This window comes from Dromiciops gliroides, chromosome 2, assembly GCF_019393635.1.
Source record: "Dromiciops gliroides isolate mDroGli1 chromosome 2, mDroGli1.pri, whole genome shotgun sequence".
NCBI lineage: Eukaryota > Metazoa > Chordata > Mammalia > Microbiotheria > Microbiotheriidae > Dromiciops > Dromiciops gliroides.
This window is the reverse complement of record NC_057862.1, coordinates 199,808,491-199,830,403: the sequence shown is the minus strand read 5'-3', so window position 1 is coordinate 199,830,403 and position 21,913 is coordinate 199,808,491. Positions and strand designations below refer to the sequence as shown.

The window sequence follows — 21,913 nt, the reverse complement described above, 5'->3', positions numbered from 1 at the left end:
CTGTAGAATCTTATGCAACACAGCATGCTGCCTTGACACTGGCTACTGAAACCTCAACAGACTTCCACAGTCTAGAGCCCACATCTCTGTGGCATTGGAAAGAGAAGTTGCTTTTTGTTGTAAGCCATTGGGTTTGTGTATGTGACCTTGATGCCAAGAGTGTGGTGGGCAGTGGGGAAGGAGTGCTGCATAAACTTGAGCACAGGACAAATGGATAGAGATAAGGGGATGGATGTGAGTGATGTTGTGATGGTAGAATTGGCTAAAATTGGCAATTGATAGATATGGGAGGGGGGTGAGGAAGAAGGAAGCATTTAGGATAACTTTTGAATCTGAGTGACTTGAAAGGTGAATGTCCTCAACAGAATTAAGGAATTGAGAAAAGTGATGTGGGTTGACAGGAAAATAATAAGTTCCACTTTGGACGTGTTTGCAATGCCAGGGGATCAGCTTGATGGAGAGTAGAATCTTGGTGGGATACTGGTGTACAGAAGATGATTTATTTCAAATATTGGGGAAGTAGGCTGGGTTTAGCTAAATTATTGGGTGCCATACTGCCTTTTTCTAAAAGATTCCTACTTATAAATTAATGGCGATTGCACCAGTTTAGGTAGTAAGCATTTATTATTATATTATATTATTATTATAGTAAGTATTAATAAAGAATTTGCCACGTGGCATTTCCCTAACTTATTCACTAGTTACAGGCTTACAGGTCTAAACAATTACATAACCAGCATATTGAGCCAAGAGGGAGCAGAGAGGGCAAGTGGCAAGTTCTAGAGAATCGCAGGAAGAAAGAGAGCAAGCCTCCTGCAGTCCAGTGCTCTTCTTTTTTCTAATAGAGAAGGCTCCTTATACACTCATCAAAGCTGATTGGTCAGCGTTATTCAGTTCCATTGATTGACATGACTTGAGGGTGGTCCATATTAAAATGAACTGTCCCTAAGGGCAAAGGCATATTCAAATAGATGTGGTTATAATCTCCTTACTTCTCTGAGTCTTATCTCTATTGTACCTTTGGGTTGGCTCTAGAAGAGACCAGCTAAAGTTTCTGAAGTCGGGGTGAAAAGAAAGTGTCCCCCCCCCCAAAACCCCCACCATTATTAATAATTATTTTCTCACAGAGAGAAATAAGGCTTGGTTTTGTAGATTTGAAAATCTATAGCATAGACATGAGAGGGAGGAGGGAAGAGAAAAGAGAGAAGGGAGAAAGAGATGGTGCAGGCACAATAGAACTCAGGGTGGCTTGTTTTATTATGCTTAAGAATGCTGGACCTGGTGTCATAAACTCAGGAGACACTCTGGTGTCTGCTATCTCAGACACCACTTACTAGCAGTGAGACCTTGGGCAAATCACTTTACTTATCCATTTCCTCACCTCTAAAATGAGGATAGTAGTAGAACCTATTGCACAGTTATGGGGATCAGTTATTCCCTCCCTTTTAGAGGTCTTTGAGACCTGTATTGGTTGAAGAAATACTGATGAAATTGGAAATTGAAATTGTAAGTTTTGAAAAAAGTGATTAAACTTTGAGAATAAGTTGGGATTTTTAAAATAGATCAACTTCATTTATTCCTCCCATCTTTTCTGGCAGTAAGAAATGCTTTTATTGGGGGGGGGGTATGGGGGACTGAGGCTTTTGAACTAAAGTAAAAGTTATGCTTTAGCTACTAGCACTGACTTCTTTTTTCGCAGGCAAGGCAGTACCACTCTTGCTACTTAATTTTTGTTCCCAAACTTATTGGAAAAGTTTTCAGATTTAATTTAAGAATGATTTACTATGCAGTTATGCTAAGTCTGCTGTAGGCATAAAAACTAGTGTAAGGTTTCATATTCTATTTAGAAATAGTAAAATCAGGACATTTTATTAGATTCTATGAAGATTCTATAACTAGTACTATTTAAAGAACAATTCTATGAACTAAACAAATTGCTGAAATTCATTTTACCTTGATTTTAATGTAAAAGAAACAATACTTTTTTTATAGTTTTCAAGATGTCCATTTCCATTTCCATATTCTGCCCCATGTTTCAAGTACACTAGGTTTGAGAATTTATAAATTTTTACATGGGAAGAACTAGCAGTTTGGTAGCTTCTTTTTCAGTAGACTTGTTTAATTTATTTGATCTTGAACTTTTGCAATAAACAGTTTGAGTTCTTTTCCATGTATTTAATATTCATATATGGGAACAGACTATCACTTTATGATTAATCTAGTGATGATCCTTCAGAAGTTAAGTTGAATAGTTTTTGGATGATGGACAAATGGTCTATCCACCAGTGCAACAGTACTTAAAGTTTTTTCAACCATGGAGGACTTGGGATGTCTTTTATCCTACTGATGTTACATTTTGTAAGCCCACCATCAGTTACCTCCATATCAAACAGAAGCATTGTAGGATAAATGTAAAAGTTATACAGCATAACTTTAAGTACCTTGAAAATGATCTGAAATCTTTAGAATTTCCAGAGAAATTGGCAGCTAGGTGGCACAGTGGATAAAGCACTAACCCTGGATTCAGGAGGACCTGGGTTCAAATCCGGCCCCAGACACTTGACACTTACTAGCTGCGTGACCCTGGGCAAGTCACTTAACCCTCATTGCCCTGCAAAAAAAAGAGGGGGAAACAATTAACCCCCTTTTTTTTTTTAGCATCAGCATTCAAGATAAAAATTATCAACCTATTTTTAAATTTAAAATTATCTTTTTCTTACATCTATTTAATACTTGTAAATGTTGCAAAATTGCATAGTCAACTAGCTTTTATTTTAAGGCCTATTATATGATAAACACTGGATATATCATAATATTGATGTTTTGTAAATTCATAGTGTAGTGTTTTAGTTGCATTTTGGGCTACTAGGTCATATGGGTTACTCTTGGGGGGGGGGTCAATTGGGATTAAGTGACTTGCTCAGGGTCACACAGCTAGTAAGTGTCAAGTGTCTGAGGCCGGATTTGAACTCAGGTACTTCTGAATCCAGGGCCAGCGCTCTATTCACTGCACCACCTAGCTGCCTCCATATGGGTTACTCTTAACCCTAAGAACCATTTATTTTTCTAATAGGAAACTGATTCTGAATTCCATACAACCACCTGTTGGATCATAGCTTGTTCATGAGCTGAGCACTGTTTGTATTTTCAAGCCTCATCACATATGAAGGCAGCATTGACTTAAACAGCATCATTAAAGGACCTTAATTAAGGTGTGTGCTGGGGTCCCCTCTGCTCAATTGTTAAAATTTCTATGTGAACAATTGTTCATACTTTGGAAATCTGCTACAAATAAGGGTTTGATTTATTTTATTTTCTAGACTTAAGAAAGTGATAGAGGAAATGTTAATAATGCAGGTTAAATTTAAAGTGTCTTGTGTACATTTACCCCCTAGAATGCTGGTTATTAAATATTTATCAACACGCAGCTGGACATTATGATTTGGTTGCCATTTCAAAATGATCTTATGACATTTGGGGCAATGTTCTTCCAGGTTTATCTATATAAATATCACACTCTCATTTAATTCCCGGCTTCCATTCTCTCCATCTTGGACAGGACCATGTCTTTTTTCTAAAGTGTAACTTTGAAGCAAGTCATATTTTCTTGGTTTCTTTTTGTTTCCATTAGAATAGGAAACATTCCCTGCTGAATGCTACATATATATAAAGGAAAAAAATTTTTGATAAAGAAAAAAATGTTTTTGTCTACTCTTTCCTTTCCTTCAGATGAGAGAGGATGGGAAATAGAGAAGGAAAGAGTGAGGGAGAGTTGGAGAGAGTGAACAGAAGTATTAGGATTTGAATCTAGGTCATTTGCTTAGAAAACCTTGCTTAGGGTCTTTGCTTAGGGCAAAAGTTCCCTAGGCTGTTGAATTAAAGATAAGGCAAACCTCATTTTAGTTCTTCACTTCCAAAAAGAGCTTCAACTCATCTATACCACCAGAACCCTAGGGTGTAGCTGGCACAGGTATCTTACCATCTACCCTTCCACCATCCATACTTCCTCCCTCCCATGTCGTGTGTGTGTGTGTGTGTGTGTGTGTGTGTGTGTGTGTGTGTGTGTGTTTTAGGAGAGTGTAATCAGATCAGCTTTGTCATTGCTACTAAACTGTACATCTAAAAAAGATGTACAGTTTAGTGTCCTGTGAATCTATAGGCTGCTTAGACCTTAACTCTCTCTCTAACTGGGTCTTCAACCCGTGCTTCTTCATACTTGATTGTTAGACCTATCCTTCCTGAGCTCCTGCTCCCAGTTCTGCTCAGTTCAGTTCTGCTCTCTCCTAGTGCCCTGTGGATTCTTAGGAAACTGCCTTCCATGTTGAACATTTTCATGCTCTTTCTTTCTCTTTGCAATAACAGAAACCTGGCTCTCCCTCAGTGATACTATGTTTCTGACTTTCCTTTCCAGTACTGGATATATCTTTTCTTATCTCCCATACTCACTGGATGGACTAGGAGCAAGAAGTAGGTATGCTTTGTTGCTACTTCGCAGGCCCTTCCCCTATCACTTTCATTCAGTAGCTTCTCCTTTGTGGTTTGCTCTGTCCAAAGGAATAATCGTATCCAGACCTTTGTGGCTGTTATTTATATGTCCCCAGGTCATTATTCGGGTGCCTAATTAATGAGTCTGTAAATGCTTATTAAGTGGCTATGTAGCAGATACTACTAGTTGGAGATATAAAGAGGCAAAAGACAATCCCTGCCTTGAGAAATTCATGATCTAATGGGGAGGACAACAAGCCAATAGATATGTACAAATAAGTTATATACAGAATAAATAGGAAATACTTAAAAAGAGGGAAGGCACAAGAATTGAGGGGTTACAAAAGGCTTCTTATAGAAGCTCCTGTAAACCTAGCTCACATTCTTCTTCACCTCAGTTCCTGTCCGCATTTGGGAATTTAAACTTACATATTGATGCTTAATCAAATTATCTTCCTAGTTAATGAGCCCCCTCACTTCTAGTCTTTACAAATTCCCAGCATACATTGCTCTTTGGCATCTAAGAACACTTGATTGTAATTACTAGGAATTCTTACTAATTCTTGAAATCACCATTTATTCTGTATTTTTCTTAACATTTTGTTTGTTTTTAAATATTAATGAATGGCTGTATTAAATAGTGAAGTATTTTTCTATGATAGATGTATACTAAAAGTTTTAGAGATTTTCCTTTTTAAAAGAGTGTTTATAAATGCATGGTTCATTATGTTACAAACCAATATATTGTGATTTAAAACAAACTGACTCATTTTCCTTTATCTTTCTTAAAATATTTCTTAATCCTTTTTACTCATTTATGAACAAATATTAAGTTTAATATTATTTACAAAGAACAGTAGCCTATAGTAAATATTCAAACTCTGGAAAATGCCAACCTTGTTGGGTAGTGTTGGATAGCTATAATAGTTGGATAGCTATAATCTACATAACATTCAGATCTCCTGGCAAGGTTAACAATACTACACAGAACCATGTGTTGAAAATGCCAGTATATAAGGACTTACTTTGCTTACAAAACTTTAATTTTTTGGAGCAGTACATATATATTTTTTATTTGCAATTGTGACAACATTAGCAGACAGGTCCAAATGTACATACACACAAAATTGTGCATGTATGCATACATACACACATACATAACATTTATTAGTAAGAGTGACTCAGTTAGATTGACTCCTGCTCCTACATGTTCTTGTCCCACTTTGCAAGAATGTTGAACTTAACCTGAAACTCCAAGTGTCAGTGTTTCCTGAACTTGCTTTCTATTTGACATTCCTTGATTAGAATCAGTACCATCCCCAGTGTTGATGTTAAGCCTTTAATTTTCATAGGAGAATCATTACACTTTCACTTGACTTCTTCATTGATTTTGGGGGGGGAGAGAGACTCAGAAAAAAAAAATCAATTTCCCTAGAAACATTAGGAAGGGGGGCAGCTAGGTAGCATAGTGGATAAAGTGTCGGCCCTGAATTCAGAAGTACCTGAGTTCAAATCCCACCTCAGATACTTGACACTACCTTTGTGACCATGGGCAAGTCACTTAACTTAACCCTCATAGCCCTGCCAAAAAAAAAAAAGAAAGAAACATCAGGAAGGAATTGCCTCATGGAAAGACTACTCAATTTCTTTGAGGTCTGTACCTTGACTCTTCCTTAGGCATTCATAGGAATAGTTGTACCCTTGATTTCCTCATCACCCACAATATTCTACCCAGACCACAACTGCTTTATCTGACCAAACCTCCTGTTCTTTGAGGGCTTCCCATGCCTCACTCCTACTCTTGTAATTGCAACCTTCCATTACTTGACCACTTCTTGCTTTCTCAGGACAGTACTCCTCCACCCTTAATTTCCTTCCTTCAAAACTTCACCTATTTAGTTAATCAGTTCAATTGTACACTGTGTATGACCTTTGGATCCTTTTGCACAATGTTTTGTTTCTGCCATTTCAAATTCCAGTCTTTTGTTACCCCTTTCATCTCTCTTCTCATAATGTGCTCAGTGTCGGTCAGAGGAAATTATACAGTTATGTTGAGTTTTCTACAAATTAGTCTTACTTAATCTCACCTGGATCTCTAATGCTACATTCTGGGCCTTACAGAATCAATTTTTTTCTTGCAAAGTGGTTTTTAAAGTGTGGTTCAGGGTTTACCCTGAGAGTGTGTAAGTTTAAACTGTTGATCATGTGATGAATATTGATAGCCATAATCCACATAAACAAAAGCTCTTTAAGGCTTTTTTAAGAGTATAAAGGAGACTTGACCAAATAATTTGAGTACCATTACTCTAGTACAAAGCTGTGGGCCACAACCCCATATGGAGTCATGTAACTGAATGTAGGGGTTGCAGAAAATTAGAAAACAGTAAAAGGTTATGTATGGGGGGTAGCTAGATGGTACAGTGGATGACGCCCTGGCCCTGGATTAAGGAGGACCTGAATTCAAATCCGGTCTCAGACACTTGACACTTAACTAGCTGTGTGACCCTGGGCAAGTCACTTAACCCCCATTGCCCCGGATGGGGGGGATACCAAAAAAAAGGTTGTTATATTATTATGTTTTATATGTACCCAAGGTTGTGTAAAAATTTCTTGGTGGAAAAGGGATCATGAGTGGAAAAAGTGTAAGAAGCCCTGCTCTATCTAAACACATTCCCTAAAGCAACTATTTCAGATCTTCTCTTCTCAAGATACATAGCAGACAACTTCATTTAATATTTCACCTTAACAAAGTATTAAGGCTATACATCATGAGCTTCCTTTCCTCCCCAGTTCCTCACTTCACTTCAGCATCATCCTCCATACTTCCCTTTCTTACCTCCAGTCAGTGCCAATCCTTCTACTTTTGTCTATGATATGTCATTCTCCTAGAAGATTGTCTTTTCAATCATCCCTTCTCCCTAATTTTAAACATCTTATCCCCTAGCTCTCCTTTACTTTTGCTTTCAAAAATGTTTAGTTTCCTCCTACCATACTTATTCTTTTTTTGGTCATGCGACCCTATCATACCTGTAAGTTATTGTTCTATATCTGTCCCTTCCCAGAAAAGGCTTTCTAGTCACATAATTTTCACTATTTCTTCTAACCTCCTTGTAATCTATCTTTGTTCCTACCATTTGGCTGAAACTTTTTTCTTATTCCCAAGTCTAGTGATCTTTTCTGAGTTTTTTGTCTTTGACCACTCTTGTATTGTTTGATACCATTGACCATCCCTTCTTGCACCTTACCTCCAAGGGTTTACATGGTGGTATTCTTTTAAGGTTCTTTTGCTTCTTAAACCAATTCTTCTAAAATCTCCTTTGTAGAATCATCAATTTTCCACCACCTGTGAATAATATCCCAGGGATCTGCCCTGGGCCCTCTCCACTTTGTCTATCTGTCTGTCTGTCTGACTGTCTGTCTCCCTCCACCCCCCCCCTTCTCTCTGTCTCTCTCTCTCACTCTCCTTCCCTTCTCCCCCTCTTCCTCTCCCCCTTGCCTTCTTTCCTCTCTTATTGGCAAAAATAATTAAAACAAATGAAACTTGTGGGTTGATGTCATTGTAGAAAAAAAGTGGCTCTCAATCAAGCTTTTATTTATTAAGAGCCTCCTATATCTCATGCACTATGTTGGGAATAGAGACAAAAATGAAAGAGTTCTTGCTCACAGAGAACTTTTATTCTATTGAATGAGACAGCATGTACCTGTAGGTATATGCAGAATAGTTACAAAGCGGCTAAATTGTTTAGGGAGGCAGGTCACTTAGAGTTGTGATCAGGAAAACCCTTCCTGTTGAATGTGGTTCTTGACTTCGTCTTGTAAGATGTGAGGGAAGTCTTTGAAGTGGAAGTGAGGAGGAACTACATTGTAGGCATGGGGTTTGGTTAGTGGAAAAACATTCAGTGACCAACCATGACTCCACAGGATCTTTGATAGAAGAAAAGGGAATAAGCATTCATTTATATAATACCTAGCATGTGCCAGACACTGTGTTAATCATTTTTTAGAAATATCTCATTTCATCATTGCAACAACCCTGGAAGATAAGGGCTATTTTTGTCCCTATTTTACAGTTGAGGAAACTGAGACAAACTGGTTAAGTGACTTCTAGGGCCACACAGGTAGTATTATAGGCCATATTCGAATTCAAATCTTTATGATTCCAGACCTAGGTCTATCCATTTTACCATCAGATGCTGATAAAGCATATTAACCACCTCGTGACAGAAGTAATGAACACATTTGCAGAGATGTATAATTTTGGACCTGTCCACTGTTGATTCATTTTACTTGATAGTTTCTTTGTTAAAAGAAATTGGCGGGGGAGCAGCTAGGGGCCACAGTGGATAAAGCACTGGCCCTGGATTCAGGAGGACCTGAGTTCGAATCCAGCCTCAGACACTTGACACTTACTAGCTGTGTGACCTTGGGCAAGTCACTTAACCCTTGTTGCGCCGCCCCCCCCCCAAAAAAAAAACCAAGAAATTTTTCCCCCTTTTTAGTTAACTAAGAGGAGGATTGGAAGGGAAACAAGGGAGTTAGCAGTAATGATGCCCTCCCAAAAAGAGGGTCCTTGAAACATTTTTTAAAATGCACAGGAGGAACTAGGAAGTTCAGAAGGAAGCAAGACAGTTTTGAAAGTAATATGTGGAATTTATTTATATGATAACTTTTAAAGAAATAAGCAGTGTTGTGAAATGGAGATTCATGGTTTCATATAGAATTGTCATATCCTGTATCTCTTTTTTGATATATAAATTTAGAATTTAAAAAAAATTCCCTTAAATGTAAATATTCATGAAGTCTATTACAGTACACATGGCAAGTAGGTCATATAGTGGATGGAGCACTGGGCCGAGAGTCAGGAAGACTCATCTTCCTGAATTCAAATCTGTCTTCAGACGCTTGCTAGCTTTGTGATCCTAGGCAAGTCACTTAACCCTGTTTGCCTCAATTTCCTTGTCTGTAAAATGAATTTGAGAAGGAAATGGCAGGCCAGTCTTGTATCTTTGCCAAGAAAACCTTAAGTGGGTTCACAAAGAATAGACACAACTGAACAACAACAAAATTACTATACAGTCAATAAATTTGAGTGCTATTTTATATGGTTACCTTTGAGGGAAGATTATAGCATAAGCATGCTTTTCTCCGGTGCTTAAAAAAAATTTACAGGAAACTTAGTTGTTGGCATCAGACAAAATTTTGTAAGTAGTTTTGTGTTGTTCAACTGTGTCTAAATATTCTGAATTCTTTGTCCATAATTAGATGTTTGTGTCTTTGCTTTTCTACAATTATAAAATATCTGGTACCATGGAATATGTAGAACAAAATTGCATTTTATTGTGACTACCAACACCATGTCCACATTTACCTTTGCACTTTTATTTTCTAATGTGGGGAATACTATACTGGAACTTCATTCACCAGCTCTACTTATATAACAATATTTGATTTAGATTATTCACAACTCTTTATGTAATATTTGAATAATTGAGATATTTGAACTGTATTCCCATGGAACTCTGACAGGAAAAAATATGTAACATCTTAATATTTATCAATAGAAATGGTCATTTGTTTTTAATTCCCATTTACCATGAGAGGATGTTGATTTTAGGAGAAATGCGCCAGTTTCTCAGAACAAGTATTTTAAGCTAATAGTTTTGGTTCTAGTCATGAATCTTGGAAGTGACTCTCCACCTGAGTATATTAAAGTATGAATGTAGACACATGCTCAGCTTTTAGGTGACCTGACAACATGTGGTGGAGACACTTAGTCACATGACTTAATATCAGTAGAGATTGCTGTTCTCTAAAATGTATTTTAAGCTACTTTGACTCTATTTTCATATAAAAATAGGATAGGAGGGGCAGCTAGATGGCGCAGTGGTTGAGGCGCTGGCCCTGGCTTCAGGAGTACCTGAGTTCAAATCCGGCCTCAGACACTTAACACTTGCTGGCTGTATGACCCTGGGCAAGTCACTTAACCCCCATTGCCCCGCCTCCCCCCCACAAAAAATAGGATAGGAGTGTATATCACCAGTTCTTTCTGGATATGAAGTATAACTAGTTTCAAAGCACCTTACAAATATAGAGTGCCATGAACATCCAAAAATAATTTCCATTTACTGATGCCATAGCTAGATGGTTTTCTCTTTTGACTAAAAATAATTATATTGGGTAAAACTAATAGCTTTATTTTTGTATGGCCTGATGTTAATAGTATTGTAACTTTAATATGTTTTATTGTAGCAGAAAAAGAAAACTAAGACTTTCAATCCACCAACTCGTAGGAATTGGGAAAGTAATTACTTTGGGATGCCCCTACAGGATCTGGTTTCACCTGAGAAGCCTATACCACTGTTCGTTGAAAAATGTGTGGAATTTATTGAAGATACAGGTAGGTTAGAAATGTCACTATGAGAATAATTTGATTTTTTTACTATTGTTTCTTTGCTGAATTAAAATTAAGTGAGTGCCCCCATAATCCAACTTTCTTTGTGTGCAAAAGCTTACGTTTTGAAAGTGATAGATACTTTTCACTATTAGAATTGAATCCCTAAGGTACTTAGAAAAATTAATTGTAGATGATATTTGAAAGATATTTGTGTTTTTATTTCAATTTTGGGGCTTATGTCTGTAACAGTAGCAAAATGCTGAGTGAAATACTGAAGATATTTGATATATTTTATTCTGGAATTTAAGTTTCCAGAGTCTTTGATTATGATGCTGTTGGCTTAATCAAGAGGCATTTTGTCTTTTCGATGGAAAACTATTAAGTATTCACAGAAGCAAGTAATGGATTTTTATGTCACTTTCTGATGACTTTTACTTCTTGATATAAGTACATTTTTCTTAAACTCATTTTATTTTTAGACTTCTTTTTAAGAGAATTATGAGAAACTCTTAACCTGTTTGTAGCATATTATATATTTAAATGTCCTGGATTGCTGTGATTTTAATTGTACTGTTATGGGAGTATATAAATCTCCCAAGTCTTGTTGTGCCTTTCCGAAGTTAATATTTTGATGAGGAGAGAGGAGGTATTAGTATTGTGTTGTCAGGACCTGTAATTTCATTGATGTAAGGTATTGTCACTGAGAAACTCCCACTACTAATTTAAATCTGCAACTATTCTGCAATTTACTGTCCTAAAGGATTCCATGGGGGAGGTTAAGTGACTTAGTCACATCTAGTATGTTTCAGAGGTAGTACTTAAAAATCAAGTCTTTGTGATTTGAAGCTGGCTCTCTCTCCACAATGCCATGTTTCTTCCCCAAAAGTGTAGATAAATCTTTTAATAATAGTTAACTACGCATGTTAGAATATTTTGTTTATTTTGTGGGGTTTTGTGTATCTTGGACTAATTAGTTTTTGAAAATTAACTGGCATAAGTTAGTATGCCACTAATCAGCCCCACCCCAACTCTGTACTCTGAATAGAATTATGGAAAGAAATACTTTATTCTGAATAAAAAGAAAGAAAAGATAGTCATTGAATTAAAAAAAAAATACAGAACCTTAGGAAGTTTAGAAAGAAAGAAAATCAGTGACAGCTTCAAGCATTAACATGATGAATTTATTGTGTGTTTGCAAAGGGTAGGTACTGGAGATGCATAGTTACACACGTGACCCTTTTTATGCTCTACTTTGTAGGTGGACATTCCTTTTGGAGGTGGTGTTTTTTTTTTTTAAGGTTGTTTTGGTTTTTTTTAAAGATTACTTATACTTTAGTGAGGATGGGACTTTGGGGGCATCTCTATGGCCTAGTCTTGCTTTTGCATGTGAAGAAATTTTCAATTGCTTCTTCACATGCATCACCATTCCACAGATACCTACAATTAAAACCCAAAGAATGCCATTGTTTTCTATACTGAGCCCTTCTATGGAATAAGCATCCATTTGTCCTTTTAAAATGACTTCATTTTATTCATACTAGTTATTTTCAACATTAAAGTAATAGAACACTAATAACGGAATGGTTTTGATTTTTAAAATTTTAGTTGTCTAGTTTTGTGATTGAGTATTGTGGAAATGATTATTCTAAATATTTCCCAAATGGGAAATGGTCATTAATGAACGTTTTGATATATTTTTCATATGGCTAAATTGAAAAAAGGTGTTTTAGGGGCAGCTGGGTGGCGCAGTCAGTAGACAACCAGCCCTGGATTCAGGAGGACTTGAGTTCAAATCCGGCCTCAGACACTTGACACCTACTAGCTGTGTTACCCTGGGCAAGTCAGTTAACTCCAGTTGCCTTACAAAAAAAATCCAATGAAAACAAAAAAGAAAAAGTCTTATATTTTTCAGTTATTACATTTGGAATGCTTTCTTGAATAGTTTAGTTACAAAAGAAAATAATTCTCAAAGACCAAACAAAATTCCGTTTTAATAGATTTTATAGTTTGATTTATACAACCACCTGATTATATAACTTGCAGAATTGTTATTTGGGAATCATTGAAATGATTTGCACCTGATTATTGTTGTATGTATGGTAATAATTTTGATATATGTGTGTACTAGCAATTATTTCATAGTATAGGTAGAGGTTCTCAAACTTTTTGGTCTCAGAACTCCTTTACCCTCTTAAAAATTATTGGAGACTCCCCAAAGCACTTTTGTTTATGTGCATTATATCTGAAGATATTTAGTGGATTAGAAACCACAACATCTTAGTATTATTATAAAAATAGTTTTGACCTCATGGAGTCCCCTGAAAGGGTCACAGGGACCCCCACAGGTCCAGGGAAAATCACACTTTGAGGCCTCTTGGTACGCATGAACATTATCCGTTTTCTTTTTAGTGGGGGTTCAAGCTAATTGGTCTTTCTGAACTTTATGAACATCAGTAATAAATGTAAAACCTTACAAGCACTAGTATCATGTTACCAAGTTTTCAAATCCAACTTAAACTATATTGCAAATATATGTATTCACCTTAAAAATTGTCTGCCTCTACTTTATCATTCACTCACTTCTAAACCCCTTGTAATCTGCCTTTACTTCCAGTTCTACAACTTTACTGCCCTCTCAAAGGTTACCAGCAGTCTCTTAATTACTAAATCTGATAGTCATTCTGTGCTCTTATCCTATTTAATCTCTCTAAAGCTTTTGATACTATTGATCACCTCTTTCCATGTATTTTTTCTTTTCTTGCTTCCCTGATGTTGCTTTCCATTGTTAATCTCTCCTATATGTTTCTTTTCCTTTTCCTTCTCCTTTTTTGCATGGTAAGTTATTTGAATGACCATCTGTCTTCTGGGTTCTCTCTTTACCTTGGTGATCACATCAGCTTCTTTGAGTAGAATTGTCACTTCTATGCAGATGACTCCAAAAATGTATCTCTCCATCCCTCATGACTCTGCTGAACTCCAGACCTTTATCACACATTACTTTCTGGACATCTCTACCTGAAAGTTCTGCCAGTACCCCAAATCCAGCATATGGTGATTTAAGGTTTCCAAATTAATTTGCTCAGAAAAATGCTGTGCAGTATTTCCCCTTATTCCACCACTGTCAAGAATGCCGCTTTTCTCCCAGTTATCCCAGTTTTATTAACTTGTGACCATCTCTGACTCTTCCAATATTCCCCTATATCTTCTTAATTACCAGGTCTTATTTGTTCTACCTCCACAACACCTCTCTCATCCTCCCCCTTCTACCCCCACAGCCACCACCATAATTGAGTTCCTCACCACCTCTCAAAATTCTCCTGATTTGTTTCCCTGCTCACTTTCTCTCTCCTTTTTATTCCAACTCTGCTGGTTGAGCAAAATAGCACAAATAAGTGACTGCTCTGAACTTTGATCATGTGTAAGATGTAATTACAAAAAACATAACGCCTGTATAGGAGGTCTCAAAAAAGATCAGGTGTTTGTACATTATTAATTATACTATATTGTGATATTTTTGCTTGCTTGTTATGTTCTTGAACTTTATATAAGAATTCAGTATACAGGGGGCAGCTAGGTGGGACAGTGGATAAAGCACTGGCCCTGGATTCAGGAGGACCTGAGTTCAAATCAGGCCTCAGACACTTGACATTTACTAGCTGTGTGACCCTGGGCAAGTCACCTAACCCTCATTGCCCTGCAAAAAAAAAAAAAAAGGAAGAAGAAGAATTCAGTATACAGGGAGGGGCCTCACAGTGCCTATGCAGATAGAGACCCTGGATAAGTACTGTTTGTCCTAATCTCTGAGGGCATGAACTGGATCAAGACCATCCATCTTTGCTTTTCTTCCTTCCTTCTATCTATTCCGCAATGGGAGTTAAATCACTTGCCCAGGGTCACACAGCTAGTAAGTGTCAAGTGTCTGAGGCCTGATTTGAACTCGGGTACTCCTGAATCCAGGGCCAGTGCTTTATCCACTGTGCCACCTAGCTGCCTCTATCCATCTTTTCACAGCCTCAACTAATTATGGTTCCCCAAGCCCCCTCTGTTTAGAAATAAAAGGAACATCCCAGTAGCAGAGCCCCTAGTATAAAGGACTGAACCATTGTGACCAGAAATAGATGTTTTTTGTTCTCTATTCTGAGGCCTAGGGAGATGAACCCTGTTAAACTTGAACTTGAACAGGGGAAATACTGCACAGCATTTTTCTGAGCAAATTAATTTGGAAACCTTAAATCACCATATGCTGGATTTGGGGTACTGGCAGAACTTTTAGGTAGAGATGTCCAGAAAGTAACTGTTAAACAAATGGCCAAAAGCAGCCACATCCTCACCTTTGCTTGGATCAGCCATCTGTAGAATGTGCATTCTTGCAAGTATTACTCTATAAATATAAAATCAAAGGTACAAAAGTGTGTGCATTTTGTCATTTTGATGCTGAAGGGAGCAGTGTTGCACTGTAGTTCAAGAAGTGGGGAATGAAGGCTTCATATCAGTAACTGGGATTTTCTTGGTGAAAGCTGAACATGTGCCTATTGGTAGTATGATAGCCTCTCCTCGCCACACAGCAGTGTTCTTCATACAGCTGCTCAAAAGTTCCTTAAACATAGGTCTAACTATATTGTAATGGACTACATTCCAGCCACTACCAGCTGGAGCCCACACTTGACATATATCACGCTTCCGTTCATTCACACAGGCCATCTCTTATTCCTTGAATACACTCCTTTCTTAACTGCCTAGTCTCAGAATATTTCTGACACCCTCCTGCACGAAGCTTTCTCTTTCCCTGGTTTCCCTTCCTCCACCCCTTCTTGTTTGTGTTCTCCCTCCACTCTTGGTAACTTTTATTTTCCTTAATTGTGTACGTTTTATCTTTAGTGGAATGTAAACTCCTTGAGGGCAAACTTTGTGTTTTTGCCCTTGTCATTAAGCACTATGATGCTTTGTATAGTGCCTACCACTTAATAAATACTTTAAATTAAATTAAATCTGTTTAATTTTTTTTTGCATACTCATGAAAGAAAATTGTAGTAAGAGACTTAATGCAGTTTGGTGTCACTTTTATGTTGTAATTTTGTTGTTGTTTAAGTGGTGTGGTACTCTCTTCAGTGGTACAGGTTGAAATACCCTTGCACTTTCTTAACCTATTCCATTTCTCATTTATGTCTTTATATAAAATTTTTCATAAAGAATCCATCCAACCTACCAGAAGCCTTTCTCTTTCTTATTTTAATATCTGAACCACCAGTAGCAACTGGCTCTCAACCCATTCTTTTTCACTGTGTGATTAACTTTTACAACTTTGTTGGGGGGGTGGGGTGGCAGTGAGGGTTGTGACCAGCCCAGGGTCACACAGCTATTAAGTGTCAAGTGTCTGAGGCTGTATTTGAACTCAGATCCTCTTGAATCCAGGGCCGGTGCTTTATTCACTGTGCCACCTAGTTGCCCCCCCCCCCCCCATGATTAACTTTTACACTTACTGGTATTTTACGTAGAGCAAGGTTTCCCAACTGGCATTCAGGTTGTTTCTAGCCTAATGTCTCTCTCTTCTAAAACAGTCAGCCTCAGGACAGCTTTCCACTGTTTATTTCTTAGAGCCTCTTTTCTTTTACTCTCTTTTTAAATTGAAGAAAAGCTATAACTTTTCTATATGACCTCAACTCAATTGTTCATAATTTTTCCTGAGGCTTGATCTCACTAGATGAACTTTGTGATTCAACATTTAACAGCATGACCTCTTTAAAGAACCTGCATTATTTTGCAGCAAAATTAAAAGAGCTTAAGGTTAAAATGTAAGTGTAATGCTGTCTGATATAAAACAAATTTTCTCTCTCTACTGATCTGAAACCTCCTCCCTTCTAGCCCTTTACCATCTCTCTCCTTAATGTTTCTATCATCCCCATCTGACACTTTCCAGATGTGTGGTTTCTTCTCATAAAAATCACAAGTAACATCAGGAAGTGACAGGAAGATATAAAAAATAACACTTTTCCCTTATTAATATACATGAAGTTAATAAAAAGATTTACTATATCTCAAGAATTATTAAACAACGAGAGAGTAAAAAGTTTGGTTAGGGCTGCTTTTTTTTTGTTTTAGTTTTAGGCAGCAGTTTGTTACAACACAGTTTTGTATCCATATTTAAAAACAAAAAAGTTGGTGGGAAATTAGTTTAGAAACTCTTGGTTAACCTTTTATTTAGGCAACCTAAAAAAAAAGTGATTCGTAGTAGCAAAATTACCTAAGTGAAAATCGTTAGACAGAGATTCTTGACTTGGGTTTACCACTAATTGTGCTTGACTGAATCATTTCCCTTTTATGGGTCTCTTTCCTCATCAGTCTACATGAAGAATTTTGACTAGATGTTTTTTTAAGCTCTACTAATAATGATTTTAAATGTGAAAGAATCCTCTTAGAAAAAGGATTTTTTGCAGTTAATATTATTTTTTAAAAATTGGATGTAAGAGAATTTTAGCCACCTACTTTGTATTTAAATAATTTAATCTTAGCAAAATTTTATTTTCATACAGATTTAATGGAATGTATATCCCAATCTAGTCACTCTTGGTGATGTTGTATCAAACTAATCTATATATATAGCAGAAGTACCCTTTACTTTTTGGAAACTGCATTATAGTCAAATTAAACATAAAGTAAATTTTTATGATAGCACTAGTCTTATTTCCCCTTTTATGGTATTGGAAATAGATTCCTGTTCTATTTACTTTTCTTTTAAAAGTAAAATGATGGTTAGCCTAGTGTATTGAATTTTTAGTGCCTAGACTATGCTGTACTTGGAGTCCAAAAGAAGTCCATTAAAAATACAGCCTCTAGCACTTTGTAGCCCTGGGCAAGTCACTTAATTTCTCCTAGCTTCACTTTTCTGATATGTAAAAGTGTGGCTTTGCAGGTTATACTAGATGGCTTCCATTTTGGCTCTGTCTGATCCTGTGAAGTAACCTGTTTGCTTATATTTGTGGTTCACCTCTAGAAATTTGCTATCTTTGATAGGGATTTTGGAATGAGAAAAGATCTATCTACTCTAGCACCCTCTCACCTGGAGTAACAAAAATTATAATATTTTATAATTTAAATATTAGTTTATATAAATTTTCTTATCCTCAAAACAGTGTCATGTAGCAGGCAACATACACCATTATTAATCCTACTTTTCAAGAAACTGAGACAAAAATCTCCTGAATCTAATTGTGTAACTATTGAAATTTTATTTTGTTTCATTTTTGCCCATGTATTTACTGATTTTAGTAAAACTGAGCTATAATTTCTTTTACCAATTGGTGTCATATACCTGGCATATTAGGGTAATTTGCTCTAGCCTCAAAATTTAATTTTTAGACTTCATTTGTAAGAAATTAGTTTTCTTCTGAATCATTTCTGTAAGTCCAAAATGATTGAACTATACGTAGATATGATGGAAACTTCTTTATAAAATGAAAAATGGAAAAGATATCCAATTAGCCAGTTGTATTTGTGGATAGACATATATAATAAACTTAATTAGCAGGGAACTGAAGTGTTTTCTGAAACATCAATACCTTGTTCATTTATTAAATGGCCATTAGTACTAAGTGTTAGCTAGCATACCCTTTGAAAATTGCCAATTCCTATATGGTATATAAACACATTTTCTTTCCAAATATTTGAGTAATTGGAATATCTCTAATCATGAGAAAGAAGAAAATTTACTGTGTCTAGTTTATTAAGAGTGGGGGTAAAAGCAATGACTCAAAGTGTAGCTGAAACTTAAAGGAATACACGTCAATTCCAGAAATACTAAATTGTTTTTCTCTTTCCCTTTTAAAAATAAGAATTAGTGTTCTCTAACAGTCTTGTGTCTTAACCAGCAAGAAGAGAACTTAAGTATAGCCGAAGGATTAGGTTTCAATTAAGGAAGCAAATTCTCTGTAGTTAGGACTTTCAGTTCAGCTCTTGCATATTCAGTAAATGAGATGTTTTGAATGTCATTAACCAGAGGAAAAGGTGATTTAAAACTTGTCAGGAGTTTTGAGATTCTAGGGTCTAAGTTATTTGCTAAAGGATCCATACAAGTATGTTTTTATTCAGTTACATGTAATAAATTCATGTAATCATAAGATAGCAATTATATGTAAAATGCTGACAACTAAAGTTTAAAATTCCTTTTAAATTTCCAGTTTTTAAAAAGAAATTTAATAGCATTGCCTTTTTTCTCCTAAAGTTCTTTTCTGTCTCTCAGAATTAAATGTTTTGATTTCCTCAGTGGTCTAGGATTAAATTTTTAGTTTTATTGGTGTTTCTGATATTTAAATTGACTGAAACCTGCAATCCAGCAGAGTAGTATTATCAATAATACTGGTATTGCTACGTTTAATTCTGTGTTTCAGAAAGCAAAACATCTGTTGCTTTCCACATATAAAGCTAGTTATTACAGCTATAGTATCAAAAGAAAAAATTAATTATTATGTCTTGGTTTGGCGATTTGGGAGTGTGGTACAAACCGACAAATGTATTTTTAGAATACTTATTACATAGAAACTATACAACTGACTGTCGTATGGATGATTGACACTCAATGATGAAATGAAAGGCAGTGTTTTAGCAACCATAATTCTGCAGGACATTCTTCATGTTAAGTTAAATGGAGTTGAATTTTAAATAGCAATTTAGTAGCTGCATAAATCTAAGTCCATGACAGGTATTACATGTGATGTCTTTTCTAACTTCTCAGATAGCTAAAACTGCTGCTGTGTTTATCATTTGAGAATGAATCATAATTTACCAGATAAAGTAAATGATATGTTAAGTTTTTTTTTTAATTGAGTGATCCTAAAACTTTAGGAAAAAAAATGTTTGAAGTGTGATGTTGGCAGAAATGATCAACTGTTAATGTAATAGTTTGAATCTGTCATACACATACATACACACATATGCATGCATGCATATACTTTTCATTATAAAACCTTAACCAGTGATTTTTATCATATTTTATTGACTTTCAATGTGACCCATTATTGAAATAAATTTCTGGTTTTTTACACACACAGTCATAATTTCCATTTCCTTAAGATAATAGTGATATCTGCCAAGCATTTGTTAACCCGAAAAGCTTATAGGTATAGTGAAGAACTATAAATTTCTACAGTTGATTACAAATATGATTTTAAAAGGTTTGAGTTTTAAAATTTACTTTGTTATAGCTAAAAATATATTGGAGTTAAGGAGTCTGTCATTCAATATATTTTGGGATGTTGGTGTTCAACTTTTTTTTTTTAAAGAAAGAAAAGCTGCATTCTTAAGCATTGTTTGCTTTTTCTGCAGAAATTCTTAAGACTTTTTAAAAAAAAAAGTCTCTCTTTACTTGGCCTAATTGAAAAAGTAAGAGTTTTAAAGTCTTAAATTAGAAAATTGTCTCCAGGTAGTTTTCTTCACGACATTTTGAATACTGGAATCAATCTTTAATTTCTAAAGAAACTTTGGCAATAATATGTTCATTTAGTAACTGCCTTTCCATAATACCAACTGTCGTACATTTGAAAATAGGAGTAAACAAAACTAGGATTTTGTTCCAGGTCCTGAATGCTTTTCCTCATCTTAGCTTCCTAACTTCCCTGCCTTCCTTTAAGTCTTAGCTAATAATCTACCTTCTGCAAGAAGCCTTGCCCATCCCTCCTTAATCATAGTGCCTTCACTCTAAGACTATCTCCAGTTTATTCTGTTTATTGTATATAGTGATTTGCCCTGTTAGACTGTGAACTCCTTGAGAACAAGGACTCTGTTGCCTTTCTTTGTTTCCCAGTGCTTTGCACAGTACCTTGTATATAGTAGGCACTTATTAAATGTTTATTGACTGACTGACCAACTCTCCCCTGATTTATTTTGTAGACCAGGATACAGGCCCAGAAAGGTGAAGTGATTAACCTCATACAAATTGTAGGTGGCAGAGCTAGGATTTAAATCAAGATCCTCTGACTTAAAATCCATGGTTTTTGTTTCTGTTTTTCCATTGTTGGTGGATGATATAGGGTACATAAGTAATAGAAGAATAGGGTTTCAATGGGCATGATGGACAGGGTTTAGTATGGAAGGATAGAGTGGCTCTGGGGTGAGTTATGGCTGACAATTCAGGAAAAAAGTAGCTGTGGGGAGATACTGGTACCTAGGGTGAATGGTAGGGATAAAGGAGGCAAGATGTTGGAAGGTAATTGCTTTAATAGACTGTTCATAAGGACAGGGTAGCTGGGGAACAGAGTGGAAGAGTACTGGATAAATTGAGGAATTGGTTCTAAAGAGTTTGTAAAACAAATTAACCCCCAAATTCCATGTGGAATGATGTTATTGTGGAAGTCCCTTGGTTAAAAAAAAATAGATTTCATGAGTATACTCACCTATTCATACTGTCTGTCCTACAGTTAGAACAAGAAACATGCATTTCAGTATTCAATTTTTCTAGCATCTTTGCTGTACTCTTTTGATAGTGACCCAATCTGATTCCTACCCATTTGTTGGGGGAAAAGCTCCTGTAACAGATGCAAGAAGTGGGGGGAGGAATCTAGTAGTATAAAAACAGAGTAGAAGGAACTTATCCAAGTATAAAATCAGTTATAGTGTTTTCCCTTCGTTAGAAACCCAAAAGGTATTTTTTGGAATGAAATCTCTTTTCTGAGTGTTATTATGTTTCTTAAACAGTGTATTGCTCTTACTACGGACACTTCCATATCATACATGCCTTTTTTTGATTGCAGGAATGGTTCAACATAAAGAAGATTATTCATATTAAAAAGTCACAAATACGATAATTAAGAAAAATCACATTGAAAAAGCTTTTGACAGAATTTAATATCTTTCTGTTAAAATTAGAAAATAGGATTACCTTTCCTTAATATAATCATTCATAACAGTAATAGTATTTATTATTTTGCAGTGAAGTAGGTACTGTTATCTCCATTTTACAAAGGAGGACACAGATTGTGTTTAAATGACTTGATCCTATACAAAAATCAGTAAAAGCAAGAATAAAAAAAGTAAGACAAGTTC

General features: G+C 35.9%; 1 protein-coding gene across 3 annotated transcripts in view; it reads left to right on the top strand.

Moving 5' to 3' along the window:
- ARHGAP5 (Rho GTPase activating protein 5) overlaps window positions 1–21,913 on the top strand; it is an 88,405-nt gene that overhangs the window by 53,683 nt on the left and 12,809 nt on the right. For 2 of the 3 annotated variants that reach the window (XM_043981978.1, XM_043981977.1), the window contains exon 3: window positions 10,735–10,882. In XM_043981978.1, coding sequence (XP_043837913.1) covers window positions 10,735–10,882 — 148 coding nt within the window. The remainder of the gene's footprint in view (window positions 1–10,734; window positions 10,883–21,913) is intronic. The other variant, XM_043981979.1, reaches the window with a different exon arrangement.